This window comes from Anas platyrhynchos, chromosome 8 (genome assembly GCF_047663525.1).
Source record: "Anas platyrhynchos isolate ZD024472 breed Pekin duck chromosome 8, IASCAAS_PekinDuck_T2T, whole genome shotgun sequence".
NCBI classification, from domain to species: Eukaryota; Metazoa; Chordata; class Aves; order Anseriformes; family Anatidae; genus Anas; species Anas platyrhynchos.
This window is the reverse complement of record NC_092594.1, coordinates 34,278,880-34,300,922: the sequence shown is the minus strand read 5'-3', so window position 1 is coordinate 34,300,922 and position 22,043 is coordinate 34,278,880. Positions and strand designations below refer to the sequence as shown.

Sequence of the window (22,043 nt, the reverse complement as noted above, 5' to 3'; positions counted from 1 at the left end):
CCCCCTCCCCCTTACCCCTGGGCGCGCTCCCCCCCTAGCGGCCGCCTTCCCGCTCATTTCCCGGCGTGCCCCGCGCCGGAAGCCGCCTCAGCGCTCAGCGGAAGGGGGCGGCGGCCGCTTCGAACGGCGGCGCGGGCGGCCGGGCCCGGCCATGGAGGCGGCGGCGGCGGCCTCGTGCCGGCAGCGGGCGCTGCTCCGCCAGGTGAGCGCGGCCCCGACCCCCTCCTCGCCCCCCACCCGGTCCCGCCGCACCCCTCTTCACCCCCTGACGCTGTTTTGCCTCCCGCAGGTGCTGGGCTGGAGGCTGGCGGCCGCCGTCGCCTGGTCCGTGCTGCTGCTGCCCGCCTGCACCGCCGCCTTCGTGCTGCTCGGCCGCGCGCAGCCGCTCCGCCCGCTGCGCTGGATCGCCGGTGGGTGGCACGGGCACCGCAGCTCCTCTGTGGGTTTTGTCCCGTCTCTGTGTTGGGCTCGGTCTCACGATGAGTAGGGGCTGCCTGGCGTTGCGTTGCCCCTCTTTGTGCGTTGCTAAGTGTTGTGCAGGCTTTGAGATGTAAATTTCTGTGTTATTTATAACCACCAGAGCCATGGCTTTCTCTAGGTAGTGATAACAAGTAAGTATATCCTTCAGAGAAAAAACATGAGGTGATAGAAGCAGCCCTCTGCTTTGAGTACCTGAATGCATTTCCCCTTTCCCCCATGGGCAACTGCTCCTTCCATGAAGAACTTCGGGTTCCTCTCATCACAATGCTTTGAATCTCAAGTGGAATTCCCAAAAGAGCATGCTCAACGTAGTGGACTCTCTCTCCCTCCAGTGTACACGCAGAAAATGAATGGAAGTATTTAGCTGGAAGCTTGATACCTGTGAGCAGTTAGTTGCTTGAGGCAGACAGACTTGATTTCTTTCCCCCTTTGAAAATATAAAGGCCTGAAAGACAACTAAAAAAAAAAATCACTTTGTCAGGAGTTTCTTATCTTCCTGGTGTGTATCTTCCTTCACTCTGTTAAGTGTCTGTTAATGTCACCGCTTTGCTACTGCAATTTTCTGAGCAATAATTGTTTTTTTTTCTTATTTTAGATTCCTTCAATGATTTGTATACTTCCTATGTCATCTTTTGTATCCTCCTTATGTCTGTGGTGATACTGGTAATAAGCATCTTCAACGTTGAATTCTATGCAGGTGGGTTATACACATTGCTGAACTCGCTATAAAACCCGGCTTAAAAGGGATGGCCGTTTAAGGGATTCGCGTGTATATTCAGTGTACTTAGCACTGACAGATTTCTTTATAAATTAATATAGAGAGAAGTTATTTTTAAGTAGAGGTAACGATTTCTATTTGCTCAGTACTGCAATGATGCAGGGAGGCCATGAAAGCAGTGGACTTGTGTGAGTCTGAGGGGGGCTCAAACAGCCAAAGGCAAAGCATTTCAGATTCCTGCTACCTCATGGTTAATACCCCCTTCAGCTGAGCTGCTTCATTTACTAGAGACTGATTGCAGCTGAGAAGTTCTTTTGGTGCCAGTGGCATTCTTTTCAAAAGGGGTTTTTTATCAGTAACAACTGAAAATTCACTTTTGGCTTTTATTTACAGTTGTGCCATCGATACCATGCTCTCGATTAGCGCTGATAGGAAAAATTATTCATCCTCAGCAAGTTATCCATTCAGCTGTTCATGCTGTAATGGGAATGCTGGTTGCTTGGTGTGCTGCAGTTATGACAAAAGGAAAGTTCCAGTTTCTTGCTGTGCCCTGCACGCCTTCAGAAAGGTAATTGTGAGTGTTAAGGATAAATTATGCAAAGAATTTATGTTGTAAATTGCATTTACTGATGGCCTTTATTTAAATAGAAGGCTAAAACCTGAGTGCTGTCAAAAACGAGCAAAGCATTTGTTGATGTCCTTTAATAAAGGTTAGGCAGCAGCCTAATTTATAAATATTGTGATGCATAGAGAGATAACCAGGTCAGAAAAACGGAATTGCTGGAACTGTTAATGGAAAGTTGAATGATGACAGAACAGTTATTTGAACTGATTCTCAGTCTTCTGGTTGATGTGATGTACTAAATATAAGAAACATCCTTGTACATAAATTACAAAAGTAGGTAGTGGGAGTTTTACTTCAGGAAAAAAAAAACTTACTGAGATATCATCACGTGTACTGATCAGGAGAGTAAAATTGAACTTCTGATTCAAACTTACGAAGATTAGAATGACTACTTGTTTTTTAAGCTTTGAATTAATATTAAGTTCTCTATTTTAGCCCAGAAAATGCTGTTCCTCAGATGTGCCTAAATGAGTATCACCTCTTTTTTCTGCTTTCTGGAGCTTTCATTGGATACAGTTACAGCCTCTTGTATCTTATTAACAATATGAATTATTTGCCATTTCCAATTATACAGGTAAGAGATTTAAACACCTTTGCAGAAAGACATGTCTAAGTGAAACTGACAAAAAATGCCTTGATTTTTTTTCTTTTTTTTGAATATGGCTGTACCAGCTGTCGGCAGACTTTCACTAATAGATGAAGCATGTACTCGCATAGCTTCAGATGCCAGTGGTGTTCACCTTCCTTCTTCCTGCTCAGCACCTTTCAAATGAACATAGAAATCCAGACTGACAGAGCCTCTCTGTTGTGTGTTGAAAGCTGATTAAGGTTGATCACTGCAGAAAGTGAGCTGCTGGAAACAGAGAATATCCACAAACTGATTGTTAACTTCAGGAACTGACAATAAGGGTCACCTAAAAGCTGCAAATCATGAGTATTAAAAAAAAAAAAATCAGACATAATTTAAAGTCTAAATAGCATATAGAATTTTGCTTAAAACTCAACATCCAAAGCTACTTCATGTGTGTGCTGCTATGAAACAGGAATAGCATTAATTCCTTCAGAGGGGCCTCTAGCAGTTCTGAAATCTTACTAGTGAGAAGTGGTAAGGGGCGCTTGTGAAACGTCAGCTCAGAAATATTTCTTCTGTTCATGTAGTCCCAGCAGCTGCTAACTTTGCATGATTCCTAGATTTACAAAGTCCAACCAATTCGGCAAAATGTGCCTTTAAACAAGGTTGGTTGTGCTGGTGGAACACGTTTTAGTCAATCTGTAACCATTTGGTTTGTCAGCACACCGAGCATCATTTTGGTGATGGCTCTAGTTAGTATTTTTTAGAATTGTATTATTCAAATATTATTTCTTTTTTCTTTAAATGCAGCTTAGCTGAATAAAAAATAAAATTGCTTTTGCTTCACTTACATACAGTGTCAGACAGGTTGCTTTGTTCTTTTGGAAAGATGCAATTTGTTTGCACAGAGAAAGGCATCAGTATTACACCGCTGTTGCTGCTTGGAGGATTACTGACAACATAACTCAGATATCTGAATTTTCCCAGTGTTTTAATGGAACGCTTGTTTGTCTAACCTGAAATCTAGCAGATGAAATGTCCCTGTTGTTTGTTTTGTATTAGGCAGCATTTTTTATTGTTTCCTGTTGTACACAGTCAGTTTTTCCCTATCCTCTGTTTTCACACTGCTACAAGGGATGAAAACTAGAGATGATTATAAAATGACAGAAATAACCTGGGAGAATAAGCAGTAAGTGCAACACATGGCATTGCCTTAACCTATTTTTAAAAATTTGTCTAGACCACGAATTTTTAAGTACAGTGTCATTTTTTTTTTTTTTTACCATCTCATTGCTTTGTTGTGAATGCAGAATATTAAACTAATGTTTTTGTTTTTAGCAATACAAGTACTTACGTTTCAGAAGATCTTTGCCTCTCCTCGTTAAACACAGTTGTGTGGAATCGCTGTATTTGGTCAGAAACTTCTGTGTCGCATATTACTTTTTTGGTAAGGATTCCTAAGTTCTCTAATTTTTTTAATTCCTGTATTTTTGAAAACTGAGTATTGCAGGCAGGCAGGCATTTTGTGCTATTTTCAGCCCCTCAAGTAGCTTGCTGCAGGCATAAAGGCTTATTTAAGCAAAGAGATGTAACAGCTCTCTAAAATGGTGAAAAAAGGCACAGTGTTCATACACTAGTATTAATTCTTAAAGCATCTTAGAATTTTATTTAATATGTCAGAAATATTTCTTTTCCAAGGATCTTAACACCTTCTATAAGGATTTCTCATCTAGTTGGTAACACTGTAAGAACATGACAGTATTCCATGAAGACAGTGGGGAACAGTAATTTTCTAGCCTGAAAATGTGTGTTTTTGGACACTGTGCTGAAACATTGGTCTTCCTCCAGAGGATTGTCTCTGGTTGGTCTCTTCTGTGAGGGAAGGCTCACTACAGGCAGCTGTGAAATAACTCGCACATAGGAGGAGCTACCAAATTAACCAGCGAGCATTTTACAGGTCTGCGTTTGAAAACCTGGCTGCTGTTTTTGTGTCTGTCCTGATCGGTGTCAAAAAGATCATAGACCTGAATACACGCAAAAATATACCAAAGTGCAAATGAAAAATTTTGTTTTCAACTGTAATTTATATTCCCATTTTTCATTAAATATTCCTGAATCTTCTATAACATGGATAAATATCTTCATGCCTTGGCCTGCTCCTTCCATTGCCTGGTGTTGGGAACGCAGTCTTAGAGCTGAACCCGACATACTGGCAGTGGGTATGACTTCAATGTATATTTTTACTATTTTAAAGCAAAAATTAGCACTTTTGCTCTATTTCTAAATACATTTTTTATTATTGGGAGAAACCTGGGGAGAAAAAAAGCAATATGCCTCCCTTCTAACTGAGTCCAAAATTTATTCTTTAAAAGTATAGTGAATAATCTATGCTAATGGGGATGATTGGGCTGGACTTCCTAAAAATCAGTGATTTTTTGTTTTGTTTTGTTATGGTTGTAGTTATACTCCTAAATAATGTAAAAGTATGCTAGAATTGTTTCCATTTTATTTACGTTGGGGGTAAATTACAATTATAGTGCATCTCTATCAATTTCCACTCTCTTAAAAGCACTCTGCTGCTGCCTGAGCTGTGGTGAGAATTAATATTAATTAATTGTAGCCCTCTTTTGTTAGGGAAGAAACAGAAATAATTCCACTGCTGAGAAGCTAGCAAGAAAACTTGAAATAAGATCTACACTCACTGTAAATTTGCTGTCCCGAAGCCTTTTCTCATTGTCTTGTTCCTATTTTTTAGAAAAACAAAACAAAGAAAACCCAAAGGCAGATTGTTTTCTAGTGCACACATGTTACGAGGCCATTCTGTCTCTATACATGCATTCTACTTTGATCTTTCTTTTGGCCTGTTTGTGTACGTTTGTCAGTGTTTTACTTGTTTCAGTGTTTTGTTTTTGTAGTTTTGTATTTTTTCTCCCCTAGGTTATATCCCAAAAGTATGGATAAGTACCACAATGGATCTTCACATAGACAGGTGGGTAACACATTGTGCTTACAGTACTTACAGGAGAATATTGCCAACAGCTCCCTTTCCTAGAGTAGTCCAGCGTAGCTACTTGTTTTTTCTTTGCAACTTTTTTTTTTTTGTGTTTAGTAGGATTCTGTTCCTCACTTCCCAGTGCAGAACTTGGGGAGCACTGCATGCTTCTGAAATAAATCCAAGGAGCACCAATTCACCCCCCAGTAGGAATCATCTTACAGATGGTCGTTAAGAGATCCTCTTTGATATTCTTCATTTTCATAGACCTAAAAGAGGCTGACCTCTCCCAATCTAACACGTGTTTTATCTGCTTCTGTGTTTTTTTAGCATATTTGCATTTTAAAGTTGGCTATTATTCCTCTTAAAATGGGGAAGTTGGAGCTCTTAATACCTTAAGTGACTGTGGTCATTAATACTTTTGTATTAATTTTTCCTTAATTTCAGTAATTTTGATTTAATTTAATCGGTTACTGAAAAATTAAAGAAATGGGATCCCGTAGCATCTTTAAGAAACTTTTTGGAGGAAAAGAAAAAGGCAACTACAATAGCATCAACTGCAAGAATACAGGTTACTATAGCTGTCTTCCATAATAAAAATATTTGTATCTTCTCGATGTTTTCTCTGCAGTAAATTGCATCCCCTTGACACTCTGAGTGGCTTACTGGACCTCTCTTTGTTCTACCATACCTGGTTATGTGGTGCATTTCTTCTGATTACCTGGTACATTGCCTGGTTGCTCTTCAAGATCTATGCTACAGAGGTTAGTATGTGGTGACAATGCCGAAGGTGTAATACAGTGCTTCACAGATACTTTTTTGAAAGATACTTTGAAAGATACTTTTTTTTCAAAAAAGTATCTTTGTACTTCATAGAAACTGCCCCATGTTCTTTGTCCTCTTTGGGTGTCAGGATGCTGTCCAGCACAGGGCCCTTTAACGCCTGGCAGGACTTGTTAGCTTGGTCTCTGCCTATGTTCCCATGCAGTGATTTTGTATTTGAGTGTGAGTCGATCCAAAGACTCGTGACAAACAGCTGCAGGTTACATGGGAAGATAATATATCCAGGAAACACATAACTCTCAATCCAATTTCTCAATAGAAAAGAGAAGAAAATGATGTCAGTGTTCTGTGAGCTAAGCTCTGGAAATGTCAAATTTCAACAAGCCATCAAAGTCCACAGTTCTCCTAAGCAGAGACATGTTAATAGAATTCAGGCCGCAGTATTAAAATAGACTTCAAGCAATCTTGGGAATTAATACATTTTTGCTTTTTCATTCAATCATTGTTACAAATTAATATGGCTAAAAAAAGATCATTTAAATATATAATGAATCTTATTAAAAATAAATCAGATGGTGATGGGGGGGTAGTGGGGTGAGGAGAAAGTCTTGCCACCAGAGAATTGGGGTTTTGATATTTGGCTAATCCAGGTATTTCCTTGTAAGAATAGAGGAAAATGTGTTCATCTAACTTGGATTTTTTTTTTGAAAACTTCCTTAAAATGCATATCAGTTGGAAAACCAGAGAAGTTTAAATCCCTGGCCAATGTACTGGTATGAAGCGCTCTTAAGGGATGAAAGGTTACACAGTGCTTCTTGGAGTATTAGCTTTAATTTTAAAAGGTCTCTGTTGTGATTATATGTGGAAAAAACTGTATGTTGTGATTATATGTGGAAAAATTACCAACAAGTCAAGCATAACTGCTATAATGATGTCAGAATCTGTAGACAGCTGAACAGAAGCTCTGATGTGTGAACAACCTGTGTCAGAGGATAATAGTTGAAGTGCCAGTGGACGTTGTAAGTCATTAATTATTGTATCAGTTACAAAAGTATGGAAAAGAAAAGAAGCATCCAGTTGTGAAGGTATAAAATGGATGTTGCCCTTTTGACTGTTGAACAAAAGATAAGCTGACTCGCCTGAAATTTTTGATTAGCTGAAAACACTTCCAGAGCTGTTCGCAAATGGTTGCAGTGTGTTAACTGAAAAGGCAGTAAAGGTGTAAACTTAGATCAGTTCTATGCAAAATCACTTTATTAACCCTTTGAAAGCAATTGCTATTATAAATTTCCATTTTGTAGTTGGAAAGGGAAGAGGAGAAAAAACAATGGTCTGTAATACAAGTTCAGTGACGTGGGACAGACAGGTAATCTGTGCCCAAACTGGTTCATGTTTAGTAATATTAAAAAGATGAAATATTTGATAAAACTTTTAAGCACTGTACTTTACATTTTAAACAATGTAGCTGCAAGATCAGAAATTAATTTGTCAAATCACAGAATGTGGATGTCATGGCTAAGAATTTCTTAGTGTATCAGTGTGGTGGTATGGGCTGCTGCCGGGAAAGTTAACATTCCAGCCAGACCCAGTACAATCAGTGAAACAGTGTAAGAGAGGAACTCTAAAGTCTTTCATTACTTGATGAGGAAACCCGTCTGGTTTTCAGCATATTGGTTACGCTATATAAGACAGATGTATAGTGTAGATTTGTCTTGTTTCTGTGTGTGGTGTTACTAGATTTTTTTTCCCCCAGACATGTATTCTAGAGTACTGTTGTAGCAATATGATGCAGGTAACTATATGGATACGTGGAAGGTATTTGAAGATAAGTATAGTTGGATTTTCTAAGACTGCGGTTTTAAATGTAGAGTAGACTTCTTTTCTTGCTGTTTCTGTTAAGTTTCAAAGCTATTTTACAGGAAGTTGAAGCAATTGTGTACGTGCTTTTGTAGTTCATCATTCCTCTAACAAGTAGTGGCTCAGGTGTGGTGTTTCATAAGCTTTTTTCCTCGTGTTTTGCTCTGAATAACACAGCTTCTGATGTTTATATTTAGACACATCATTTTCCTGTTCAGCCAACTTTTGCTGAGGAGACAGACCAGTGCCTGCCTAAAATCTTAAACAGCAACCCTCCCCTGATTATAAAGGTAAGTGGTCTTCCACCATCTTCCTGGACAGATGTGTGCTAGGAAGGTGATTCTGAAACCGTGATCTGTGTAGCAGTTACTTTAGCAGTGGTGCCAGTTCTTAGTTCTTCAAAAAGCTTCCTCAGAACACTCAACAAGGCAGTTTCACTTGGTGAAAACTTGGTTAGTAGTGACATCTGCTGGTGCTCACTATGCTATACTGCTTTTAGCCTGAAGACAGACTACTTTAATTAGAGGTGAGATGTATTTGTCTGCAACAAATGTGCTAGTTTGAACTGATACTAATACAAAAGGTTAAAAAAATATATATATTTTTTATTAAAAAAATATATATATTTTTTATAAAAAAATATATATTTTTTTGTTTTAATTTTTTCAGCTTTGGGTCTCTGTCAGGTAAACAGGAATTTTGTCATAGCTTTGTACACTTCTAACGTTTTGCTCCTGCTACTTACATTTGAGTTCTAACATGTGATCTCTCTTGAAATTAAAAATTACTCCTATATTTCTGTTGGGAATTGAGATTTTTTTTCTCAAAAGACAGTAATACAAAAACAACTGAAATCTGGGAGTAAAGGAGAAGAATTTTGGTCTGTCTGTGGTAGACGTTAATCAAATTTATTGGTTACAATTAAATAAAATTGACCTCATATAAGAAGAATCACATAAATGAAGGTAATATTCTGCACGTGGAAGTTCCATACTTAATGATTATATGGATCTGTGATAAAACTAAAGGTATAATAAGCTGCAATTCGTTTGAGTTCTGTTTTAAGCTTTGTGTTATCAAAGGATCTGTGGGGAAGAATTGAGCACAGTACAGTCTACTTTATAATCTCAGCAGTTACTAAAGTGTCTAGCTTATAATTGGGTCTTGCATAGTGAGAGAAATCCGGCTGTCATTGGACTGCCACGTTAACTACTTAATTACATGAAGAAAGCAGTATTAGCTTTTGTACCGTATGGCGCGCTGCAGCTGAGCTCTGGCTTGCTAAAACAGTTCTGTCTTTAGACTTCTGAGTTCTTTCTGTCTGCGTTATTAGCTGTTAGGATTAAAAAAAGAAATAAATAAAAATATTGTGGTAGGTCATTTTTAAAGAATGGTAAAGTTCTCTGATGCTCTACTTAGTAGCCCCATCCAAAGTGGTTCCAGGGACATGTTCAGTCCTTTGCTGCCTCTTTATTTCCTGTCACTGTTCTGGTTTTAGTCTTTATAAACTTAGTCTCTGTTAGCAATTGTATTTGTTTGTGGAACTACAGTTTTTAAGGAACCCACTTGGACTTTGTGTGAACTAAAACATTTTCCTTTGCAGTTCTTAGCCTTACAAGACTTGATGTTGCTTTCCCAGTATTCCCCTGTTCGACGGCAGGAAGTCTTTAGCCTTAGTCAGCCAGGTAATTATAAAAGCGCTCTCATGTTAATTCCTTTTTTTTTTTTTAATGCTAGTTGATGCTTTAATAGTCTTTTTTTTTTTTTTTGAATGCTATGATGTATGCTATGTAAGCTGGAAGACCTCATAAGTAAAAGCATTTCTCTGATGCTTGTTCCAAAAGAATGCTTAATTACCTGTATTCATATTGTTTCACGTACTAAATTCAATAAATATTGGTCCCTGTTGTTTGATTTAAATGACAGCCATGAGGAAACACAGGTCTTAAAGTATTGAAAGCAGGGTCCTCTTGACATCACCAATCAAATAGTCTAAACTGAGTAATCTAACAGATGTGTATGTAAGCCTAATGGTCAGATGTGAGATTAAATTGAGCATAAATAATGAGTCACCACTGGAGTTTTGAAAGCAAACAATGGCTATGATTCTAATTAGTACACAAGCCTCTTGCTATATACAAAGATAGGGCAGAGAAGGGCAAGTGAAACTGCCTAAAAGACTTCAAAAACTTTATGGCACCTCATCAGGAATTCTGATGTTTGCACTACTTCAGAATTGTTTACCATCACCATTGGTATCACTTGGTTCATTTTAGTTGTTTGGCAGACTTCAAATCTGATGGGCCAAACTGCCTGCATTTTCCACTTGCTTAATGGGTTTTGCTGAAGTCTTTTTTAGAGTTACTCATTGACAGGGAGTAGAATCTGTCCGTGTTTTCATTTTCCTTTCAGTATAAATAAACGGTCACAGTGAAAACACTGTGGCTTTTCAGAAACTGAATGATGCTATGGTCTTTGAAGCTTAAGCTGAGAGCAAATGTGCACGGTCAGAATAGATGCAGTGATGAACATCAGGATCAAACATGCCTACTGCATTTCATTTTGTCTGCATACTGCTAGGTGGGCACCCTCACAACTGGACTGCAATATCAAGGGAGTGTTTGAGTCTTCTAACTGATCTGACCCAGCGGCTGATCGCACAGCAGGAAGCTGCAGCAGCAAATGGGAGAGCAAAACAGCAAGCAGGAGAGATGAAAGTACTTCCACAGACTCCAGGTATTGTGAGGAAATGCTTGTAAGAGTTTATAAAGCATGGAAATACCTATGCATTACACAGAGGTACATTAATAGGAGTTAAGTTATATGGAAGAATGAGTAGTGGGGTTTTCTGCAAATAAATGGAAACAATAAAAACAAACACTTCCCACCCACAGTTTCATTTCAATTATTCTTGTTGCAATAACCCCAGAATAAAAATGGAGAACTTTGAAAGAGCATGCTTGCTTGGTTTGCTTTGTGCGATGTGTTCAATACAGTGTATTTTTCCACACTTGCATTAATTAAGAAAGTAACTATCACAGCTCAAGTAAGTGGTTGAGCCTAGTACAGGGAGAACTTCAGTCTTGCCAAGAAAGGTTTTATAATTTGTGTGGCTGCTCTTGTGATCAGTTTAAGATGGTAAAATTGCTCTTTATTTTGTTGTTATAGGGACTTTGAATAAGTTCATGCAATTTACTGAGTATCATGGTAGTAAAAGAAAAGCCAGTTCGACCTGAGTGAGCTGTGTGCGGTTGGCAGGCATTTGGGGTGTTTCACATGACGGACTCAGGCATCGTTCCTGGCAGCAGAGCTGTGTTAGCACGAGAGCTGCCAGGTAACTGAATCCCGTAGCAGTCAGTGCCTGGGACACAAGTATACTCCTGTCCTGGGAGCAGCAGGGAATTGTTGGCACGTCAGAGGTGGATTTCTTTTAGTGCTGCTGTTGCCTTGGAATTTGACACTGACGTGTCTTTCTAACGTACCAAGCAGAATCAGGAAGAATTGGCATTCTTATGTAGGGATTGTCCTTAAGCAGCTTTGTTTTCTGGTACTTAATACTAAAAGTACACTTTACATTGATACATACCAGCACATAGTAGTGCTAGTTAGCAAAGGGGGGGTGGTCCAGAAAGATCTTCTCCCTTAACTGATGAACTTTTAAAATGCTTCATACTCATGTTGATTTTTACTACTTTGCAAGACCACAGTGGGAACAATGTCTGTTAATGAGAATTCTGACAATACAGAAGCTGTTGAAATAGCAATCAAATAGCAGACCCATTACCTATTGCACACGAGCCAGCCTGTTTGTTTACACACAGTGTGTTTGTGTTGTCAGGAGCTGCGGTGACAGAAGACATGCCATTCCAGTCACAGAGATCTAACGTCATTCACAGAGCCTCCATGGCATCCCTGGTTAAATCGCCTCTAATGCCTTCAAAGACATCACCTGGGTCTGATATTGGCTCACCTTTTAGTTCACCTGCTTTAACCTCCAAGGTGGGAATTCTGGATTTAAACTCGCCTTGGCACGGATCAGTCCAAAGTCCTCATGTTATGAGAAGGGGACCAAAGCTGTGGACATCAGGATCAGGTAGACACTTTTCCACTCCACTTGTCCTTAGCCTTCTAGTCATAGGTCTAGCAGATGTCAGTACAGATGTATCTCTTTAGGACTAAAGTGACAGCAACTGCTTTTTTGAAGAAACTGCATTTCTCTTGTAGGTCTGCAAATGAATGGTTCCCACCACGAATCCTTCCCAGTGGTCTCTCTTGCAAGAGTTGGCAGTGAGGCAGTACAGCCCAGCTTTATTTACACATGGCTTCAGAACAAGCAAGAACAGGTAGAGTAAGAGTTGCAGCACAGATATAAGTTACAGCCAGCACAGCTTAGGTGTTCTCTCTGCTGAAAGAACTTTTCATTTTTTTTGAATGAACACTTCCTTCTCTAATTATCTTACATAACTTAATTAAAAAAAACTTTCCCCCCACACCCAATTCCTTTTTACTATGGAAAAAATAGTAGAGTTGAGGAGGTCCAACTGTGCGTACCTTCAGATAAATGCAATATTTTTAATCTTCTGTTTCTTTTCAGATAAAAAACTTCTTGTCAAGACGAGCACTGATAATGTATTTCTTCAGCAAGGTAGTCATGGGCTTGTTTTGTGACTGAGCAGCATGGTCTATAAATGAATGAGCAGATGGGATCTGCTTTGTCATTGTGCTTCTTACATGTAGCAATGATTATAAAATGATTTCTTTTTAATTTAAGGCTTTCCATACGTACACTGTTTTTACTGTGAGATTCACACACCAAGTGCTAAGATGAGGGGAAATAGTGGAGTGGCACAGTTTAGTGGTGGACATGTAGTAGGTTAAAGGTTGGGCTAGATGGTCTTAGGGGCCTTTTCCAAAATGAATGATTCTGTGACTGATTCCTACTGCAGTAGGCATCCTATACACCCATAAAAGAATAAAAATACACGTTTAAACTAGGCTGTTTATAAACTGCACTTTGCTTAAAGTATCGTGTAGTAAAACACAAGTGAGAACATAAAAACGTGATTGTTTCTGTATGCTAATTGTTAGATGATACGGCCTCTAGTTAAAGTTAGAATCCAGTTAATTTCTTTTTGTCAGTTAATTTTCTTTTTGTGAAACATGGGGAATTTCTCATTTTGAAATAGTCATACTAACATAACTACTGCCTTTCAGGTGCACTGGAGAGCTTAAACTAAACCTGCATAGCATTTATGCAGAAAAACAATTGAGCATTGCTCTTCACATAATTGAACAAGATTCAGTTAAGTTTAACAGAAGCACTCTCCTCTACAGTAGATCTTTGTTTTTCGTAGTTGTAAATGTTTCCTGCAAGCAAAGCTCATATTTTTATATGCAGATCTTTTCTGTGCATGTGAGAATGACTCATGCTTACGTGTACAGCAGTGTTTTCTGATCAGTTAGATTGAAATGGAGATTGAATCAAATAAGACCATGCAATAGGAATAGAGGGATTGTATTGCTTATTTAGCCCTTGGAAGCTTGTTAGCTAATATGCTTTAATTTTTTTTTGGTAGTTCCAATTGGTAGCTATTGTTTTGTGGGCAGCTCCTGCCACAAGAAAACTTTGATTTATTGAAAGATCAGATTTTTCTATGTGTTCCTGAAAATTTGTTAGCCTTGCAGATCTTTTCTGAGGGATGTGACCCTGTCAAATGCCTAATACCTTAATTGAAACCTGCCATGTTGGTGACACTGCACTCAGAATGCTTTGATTTCTTCTCAGCATCCAGAGGCTTCCATCCAAGCTGTTTTCTCCGATGCCCAAATGCACATCTGGGCATTGGAAGGTAAGCAGTTTCTGTTCCCAGCTTTTCTGCACCTTTAGTTTGTTCTGTAGAGCTTTGGTAGCAATTCCTGAACTTGATTTCTGTTGCTTCTCTCCAACATGAATCTCTTTTACATTAGTTTCAGTAATAAACTTCCAATGTTTTTAGGAATTAAACTTTCTGTAAAAAGGGTCTGAATTTTTCTCTTGTTAATCACAGAGAGTGTGGGGAGGGAGTGATGGAGGCACTTAAGTAATAAATTAAAAAATAATTGGGAAGAGATTGTCCAGAGAGACTTAAAATAACAGTGAGTATGCGGTTGCACAACAGGATTTTCTTGTTTGTTTCAAAGTCAAGAGCAAACACCAGTGTTTATGGAATCTTTTATAGTATTAGACTGTGCAAACATTGATCAGCTTCCTAGGTTAGATGTTTTATGGGCAGAGAAGACAGGCTGTGCCAGACTGAAGGTGATGAGCCAAGAAATACAGTTCTCGGATGAGAATAATACCTACAGCTTCACAAATGAGTGGGAAGTGCTATCTTTGTTGTAACAGGGGCCAAGGGGCTAGGCTGTACAATTTAAAAAATATGATAAAGTAATAAACCAAGAAGGGGAAGCTAAATCCAAATTTCCCTTCAGAGTAGTAAAGTTCTTGTACAAGCTGAACAAAAAACTAAATGATCCAGAAATGTTTCTGTATGGCTGGGATTGTGAAACAGGTCTTGTCTTTTGGCTGATGTCAGGTACAGTTCCGATCAGAGGAGTGCAAAGAGAGCCAATCCTCTTTTAAAATTTATCTTATTTACCATATCACTTCGTTTATTAATCTCAAGCAACTGTACAGCTGTCAAACCAGTGTCTGATTTAGTCCTGAAGCAAGTCAAAGCTGAGGTGCCTGTTACTTGCCTGTAGTCTCAAGAATTCCACCACATTAGTAGAATCTTCAGGCAAAAATGTGATTTTTGTAAATGGTTTGCAAGTTGAGAACCTTGTAATTATAGCGAACTTTTTTCTCTCCCCAAAGGTCTGTCTCATCTGGTAGCAGCTTCCTTTACAGAAGACCAATTTGGAGTCGTTCAAACTACACTGCCAGCTATCCTGAATACTCTACTGACGCTTCAGGAGGTGAGAACCATTAACTGTTCCTTACCACTGAACAAGTTTATTAGAGGAGAAGGAGTTTTGTTAATTTTATATTTTGATACCTCTGACCAATTGTAATGTTAAAGTTATCACTGCCATAAACGGCTTCTCATCTGCAGTTAACCTAAACAAAACAGCTAGTAGCCACTATGTTCAATATGGAACAGATGAATAAAAACCTCGTTAGATTTATGAAATGTAGAAGCCACATTTTTTTTTTTACTGGAATTGTTCACTTAAAAATAAGTGGTGCAAAGTGCTCAGTTAAACCTTGTTTCAGGGATGCAGCAGACTTACTATATTTGAAGCATAGTTAGGGCTTCATCTTTAGTCGCTGTACACAATTCCTTGTGCAACCCGGAGCATTTGGAGATACTGCAAATTACAGGAGATAAGATCAGTGTGGTGTTTCTCTACTAACACTAAGGCATTACTGAAATTGCTCAAATTATCGAGGTTTGGAAATGAGTATTAAAAAAAAAACCAGATGTGTTTTCAAGGCATGCATGTCTTATTGAAATACACATTTTATACTTCCTTAATGGAGGAGATTCTTGGAAAGAATGTTGAGGTTATTGAAGCTCTTTGGTGTAAGTCATTTATTCCAAGATCCAGCACTGGGGGGAAGGAAAGGGGAATGCCACTTTTTTTTTTTTTTTTTTTTAAGGAAATGACATAATACAGAACAGCATTGGTTTTGTACTGCAGTGTGTGCTGTGCTTAGCTTTTAAGACTCATAATCAGAGACTCTTATTTCACAGAGCATGTTTCTGTGCTCATATTGATGGCCTAGAAATGAAAGATCTTAAATACAAAGCTTGATCCTAGATGCATGTCTTAGTGAATTTCTGAACTCGTGCTTCTTTTTTTGTGCTTTATTTAACATAGACATGTTGCTAGTTCTGTTATAAAATAATTAAATAGATGAAATAAGCTCATCTATGTATTTTTTTTCTCAATTAGGTTGTAGACAGACACTTCAAACTGCCTCATGTTTCCAGCAAACCTCCCAGGATCTCGGGAAGTCTGGTGGACACATCTTACAAAACGCTAAGATTTGCACTTAGAGCATCTCTGAAAACAGCACTGTACCGGATAACTACTGTCTTTGGAGAACACTTAAAGTAAGAACTGCTTCATGATTCCTTGCTTGCTAAATTTAGTTCAGTTAAATCTTGCTGTAGAACCTACAAAAAATGGATATTTGTGCAAGAATCCCTTTAGGACATTATTCTGACATGGTGTTTTAGTATTTTTTGGCTTGGTCAACCTTACAAAATTACTGCATAGGTATATGGTCCCTGTTAGAAACTTCACCAAAGATTTCTGGGCAGATGTTTAGTGATTTTTTTCATGAACTCTTTAGATGTGGTTCATGAATACCACTCATTTAATAAATTGTAGCTGTTGAAAAGAAAGTAAATCAGCTAGAGACAAATATCTGTTTAGTGGGGAGAGAATTCTAAGAAACCTGTGGAGCCCCCAAATAATCAAATTCCCACCCTTCTTGGTTGTCTGATTCAGCTGCTGTCACAGCAGGCAGATTCTTACACTTTGCCTAAATATGTGGGACTGAAACATCCTTCAGAACCTGCCCATCTCTGCGGGGATGAAATTTCACTCAGTTTGGAAGCACTAGATGTACAGCAGAGATCATTTGTTTGAGAGATTCTTTCTTTCTTAAATGATTCTTGCAAGGTAAACAATTGCTCATGAAGCTGAATCAGAGAAAGTTCATACTGGATATTAGGAAAAGGTTTATTCATCAAGGGGACATTTGGGCACTGGAAAAGGCTTCAAGCCTGCTGGAGTTCAAGAAGCATTTGGACAACGCTCTCAGATGCATGGTTTAATTTTAAGTAGTCCTTTGTGGAGCCAGGAGATGAATGATCCTTGTGGTTCCCTTCCAATTCAGGATGTTCTGTCAGTATATGATTCCGTGATTTACATGGCTAAAGAAATGGATGAGGTTTCTGAGGACAAGTGTCTTTCAGTAGTGAAAGCTGTTGGGGTTAAGAACTGACACTTTTAATTATTAATATCTACCTTTGTTTGTTTTTCTTGGAACGCGGGTTTTTCATACAGCTGGGTTTTCTAAATTTCAGCTCAAGTGTAGTTGTTTATTTCAATGTATACTTAGTTTTGGCTTGAGGCTTTATTTTGTGGTGTATTACATTTAATGTAAAACCTTATGTTCTGTGTTTTGTTTTTTAGTGCAGTGCAAGTGTCTCCAGAACATAAGAAAAGACTTCAGCAGTTCTTGGAATACAAAGAATAAACAACAGATTTTGATACAGCTACAGTTGGTTCAATACTCTTGGTAAGAAGAAGGTGGAACTACTGAGCTGTTTTATCGTGGCTTTTTGGAAAAGCATGTGGAAGCACAAGTTGCAGAATAAAACTCTTAAAGTTGTAGAAAATGTTTCAGTTTTGGATCGGTTCATCTTTTGTACAATAAAATGTTTTAAAATTCATCTTGCCTTCTTTTAATATCACTTACAGGTGAGAGTGTCAGTGTGTCAGCTCTTATTTCATGTAAGACTGTGATGTTTGAGATTATCAGTTACTTTGCCAGTCAGAGCCCTCTCTGTCCCTCTCCCCTTGCCTTCTTTTCCTATTCTTTCTTGATAAAGGGCTGAGTAGAGATTTACAGGTACTTAATGTGCCTAGTGTTTCATAAATTCAGCTGATAGTACGTTTAGTGCAGATGAAGGATGTACTTTAAGGATAGGGAACAGATGTGTCAAGGAATGAAACATCCTTCTCTTCTGTCAGATGGAAATACTCCTTCTGGGCAAAATGGGTGTGCAGAAAAGCATTGTTAACGCACAAATACTACTTGAAGCTATGAACTTGGATTTTATCTCTAAGGTGACCTAGAAAACTAAGTTCTGATCTACCCTGAAACATCCAGGAAACATTACTCTGTGTGGTAAAACTCCCAAGTAGTGACGTTGTGACAACATACCCAGATATCTCAAAAATAAATAAATAAATTAAAAAAATATATATATATATATATATATATGCATTATTGGTAGCTTCTGATGAGAAGTGTGATTTTAAAAGCATTTTTTTAAAAAACTGTATTCATAAGCAAACCTGACAAAGTTGTTTGAAAAGAAACAATCCCATTTTTAAACTGACGCCAGTTACTGTGATGTCTACACAAAACTTGTATGGATTATAAAGTGTTGAGAGGTAGCTGCAGTAGTTGTATCTCAAGGCTGAGTTGGTAGTGGATATTAGAACTATATTCCTTTCACTATATTCCTTTCGGGTTGAGGTGGCTTACAGCAAACACCCTATGGGGTTGGCCAGCTTTTCATTATATTTCGGGTTAGACACAAAGTTTTTTAAAGTTTTCCCCAAGGTTTACTTGTACCACAGATTTGACTTACGTCAAAACCTCTGCCCGTCTGGTTATTAAATAATTTGCTCTTTTGCTGGTATTGCAACGTGCACCTGGAGTTAAATGATGCTTTAGCTAGTACCTCAGGTGTTAACTGTTGACCCAAATACATTGGTTGAGAGTTTCAAATAAATTTTCTGTGCATTAAAACAGGTGCAGAATGTTTTTTTTATTGCTCTGGTATTTTGTGCAACACTCCCACAACTGTAAGCTCTGAGTTGTAATTAACAGTGTTACGGCTGTCAGCAGGAGGCTTAAAATGCAGACGTCTTTTTGATGCCAAAGTGCTTGAGGTCTGTCGTCCTCGTGTTGCAGCAGAGATTTGCACACGACATCTGCTAATGTGTGTGTGATTCATGGCATTCTCCGGGTATGACAGCAGAGCTTTCCGAAGCTGATTGCTTCGTGGCTTAAAAGCTACAATTCTAGTGGTGTAGTGTTTATTTTTATTTTTTTAAAAAAGCCTTTACTTAAAAGTGAATCTGTAACAGTGTCTTTTGCTCATGGATCTAAGTATACAAGGATATAGAGTGTATGATGGGTGCCCTCTGAAGTTGCAGTATCTGGATTACAGAACTCCAATGCATAACATCTCACTACTCACTCTAGTTTGGGGTTTGGGAATAATTTTATTCCTGTGGCAAACTGTGCTGGTGTTTCAAGTCCCTTTACACTTCTGTCTTAACATGAAAACAATCACTGTGAAACTTCTGTGAGGTATGGGAGGTCTCCTGAGTTCATTTCTGCATTCTGGGTAATGAGGAAAAATCAGAAAGCCTTTTGGCAGTTGGTTTCTATGTAACTGCAGCTAAACTTTTTCCCTTAAGCCTGATAATATTTCTCATCTGTTTAATCATCTCTAAGCTGAGCTGCACTTTTACTGGCTTGCCTACTGCATGCACAAGTGAAGCTGATAGCGTTTGGTTGATTGTTATTCTGGCGGCCTTGTGAACTACCTGCCTCTCCCCACAGGTTAACTGCAGTCAAGAATCCCTGAAATTATTTTCACTGCAGCTGTAGATGTAGGCAGCTGATTGTTCAGATCTGTTTTCCCCTTACATCTGAGTAATGACTTGGAGAGTTTAGTTCTGAAGCAGTCCCATATAAATCGGAACAAGTCACTGTCCTACTTCATTTTCTGAGACAGAACTTTGACAATTCTGAGTGGCCCAAGCCCTTGTACACTCCTGTATCTGAGGGCACTGCTGGATTTGCTCCCTCGTTTCACCCCTTTGGAGAGCTGTCTTGATGCCAGTTATGCTCAGGGCCTGAATGCACCCTTGAAATGAAGTGGTTGCAATTCTGTCGCTGCTTACTCTGAACAGAGGCTGCATTGTGCGTGGTGCTCCTGCTGCCCCAAGGCCCGGAGCAGCCCTCTCCCCACCTACCTCCAGCATGGAACAAAGCTGGGGGGCTGCGTGGGGTCATCACAGACACTGCAACTGGAGGACCCCCACAATGCCCATACACATTCCTTCCCCTGTGGTCTGGCAGATTTTGGCTGTGCCACTGCTGATGTATTTGCTGTGTGGATCAAACGTGCCTGGGTGCTCTGACTGTACCTGGAGGAGTGTTTTTGCCAAGCCCTGGTGCTGCAGGGGGGTGTTCCCACATCGCAATCTCAATTCCCCACACTGCAGCTGTGGGCTTGTGGTAGCAAATCTCATCTGGTGGTGCATCAGCTTCAGACAGAGCTGCAGTACAAACGAGCTGTGCAGCTCCCTCGTGTCTGGACAAAACAGGCTCTGAGAAAGAGAGAAAAACCTACACTGCTCTCTGAAATCAGAAGACAAAAAGTGAATTGGGAAACACCTCCCCTCTCAGCTCAGGACGACAGCAGAGCTAGTCAGACAGGAGCGAGATGAACAGCCCTGAAGAAGTCTGCCCTGCGATCAAAAACACAGGCTCAGGGAGGAATAGTGCCCTGGGTGGCCTGCTGGATACACTAGCTGATTCTTCTCATAGGTGGTGATGGGACAGGAGGGATTTTTCCTCTCTCTCTCATATCCTCTAAAGTGTAAATCAGGAGGATGGATTTCAGAGAAAACTGGCCTAAACAGTGTGTGCATGTGCTCGTGCAGTCATCAGAGGAACTAAGTGCTGAGTGAATAGTGAGCCCTTCCCCTTCCCCTGCCCAAAAAACACACCAAAAACACAGGCTCTGCCTTTTGCTTCTTGAATAACCGAACTTTTGTATGTGACTACCCAAACAACAGTGCTGGGGCTGGCTGTTGTGTTAAATGCATCTCGTCTGTAAAGGTACGGGGAGAGCCCCACAGTGAATTCTGGAGGAATAGGGAGGGGGTTATGTAGCCTTCTGCAAACAGAAGGTTGTTACAGGATCTGTGTAAGTGCCATGGGGTGGATACCTTCAGGGCAAGTTGTGAGGACCACGTAGGGAGGTGTGAGCTCAAAGGTTGTTTCGGGCAGTGCCAGGCTGTGGACCGTGACAGCAGTGGTTGGGTTTTGTTCTGAGCACAGAGCTGCTCAGGACAGGAGCTGGGGCTGTTGCCTTGCAGATGGTAGCTGCTGGGCCCAGGGGAAGTCTTACCTGCAACTGCAAAGAGTGTTGTAGGAAGAGGAAAGCCTGGTCCTATAGTTAGTGCAAGCTGAGCACTGCCAGGGAGAAATGGTTTGTCCTTGCCTTTATCACAAATCCCACCTGGCACTTCTGCTCTTCATGAGTGGTCACTGTTTGCAAGACTTCCATGCTCCTTTTGGGACATCAAGGGTTGAACTGAACTGATGGAGCTGGAAACGTGTTCTGCCATATGCAGTGATGGGAAATGCTAAATAACCCGGTGGTGGAGGGAAGCAGTCAGTCAGTGTCACAAGCTTAGCACCCAAACCAAAGGGATGCCTTTGGCTTCTGGGCCTCTGTTGTAAAACGGGGCTCAGTCTAAGCCCACGCTCTCTCACCTCGGATGATGATAACTAAGTCTTTGCAAATCAGTAGGGCTGCTGCAGTGATGGACACCATAGAAATGCCCTGGAGAGAGGGAGTAATTCTGTATTCTGTGCAGGGTTTGGCTGATGTGCAGTAAACATATTCAATGTGTGGTCCAGATGCTCTGCCAGTGAAGAGAAGACAGAAGAGTGACTAGCTGCTCATTCAGCAATCGCTATCTTCAGTGCATTGAATATATGGATCCCCGGGCAAAATGACTGTGGGGCCATGTTATAAGCCAGTGTTATAACTCATGTATAGTAGGCGTGAACTGAGGTTGTACAAAATTCTAGTTCTGGCATGTCCCAAATGCTAAGGATTGGATTTTACAAGCTAAATGTTCTCAAATTGTGCTGGCGTGTTTATTTTGTTTGTTTGACTTTTTAAATTTTATTTATTTTACTGCCTGTGTTCCCTACGCACGGTGTGAGAGATGAATCTATTTATGGACTTGATGCAGAGGGATAATACATGTAGAGATGAATGCTTGAGGAAGCTAATTGCAGGTGTAAACAGCTATGTTCTCAATGGAGGCTGACTGAACCCTTGTTTAGAAGTGTTTTGTTTCTTTTCTTTTTCCTCTGGATGTCCTCTAAAATGATCTGCCAGCTAACTGGGAGGGCAGGAGGCAGGGAAGGATGTGCAGCTTATGGTGCCTTTTGGAGATACTGATCATTTCTTGC

At 39.8% G+C, this 22,043-nt stretch overlaps 1 protein-coding gene across 1 annotated transcript; it reads left to right on the top strand.

Annotated features, from left to right (window-relative positions):
* The first annotated feature begins 48 nt into the window (after nucleotides 1-48).
* On the top strand, nucleotides 49-17,475 carry NDC1 (NDC1 transmembrane nucleoporin). Its single transcript, XM_027462870.3, has 18 exons — nucleotides 49-202; nucleotides 290-410; nucleotides 1,076-1,177; nucleotides 1,592-1,766; nucleotides 2,259-2,397; nucleotides 3,733-3,841; nucleotides 5,332-5,383; nucleotides 6,018-6,150; nucleotides 8,224-8,316; nucleotides 9,630-9,711; nucleotides 10,607-10,762; nucleotides 11,865-12,119; nucleotides 12,251-12,369; nucleotides 12,621-12,671; nucleotides 13,812-13,875; nucleotides 14,883-14,983; nucleotides 15,965-16,125; nucleotides 17,216-17,475. The coding sequence occupies exons 1-18, from the start codon at nucleotides 152-154 to the stop codon at nucleotides 17,277-17,279; spliced, it is 2,028 nt and encodes a 675-aa protein (XP_027318671.3). The 5' UTR covers nucleotides 49-151; the 3' UTR covers nucleotides 17,280-17,475.
* Nucleotides 17,476-22,043: the final 4,568 nt, after the last annotated feature.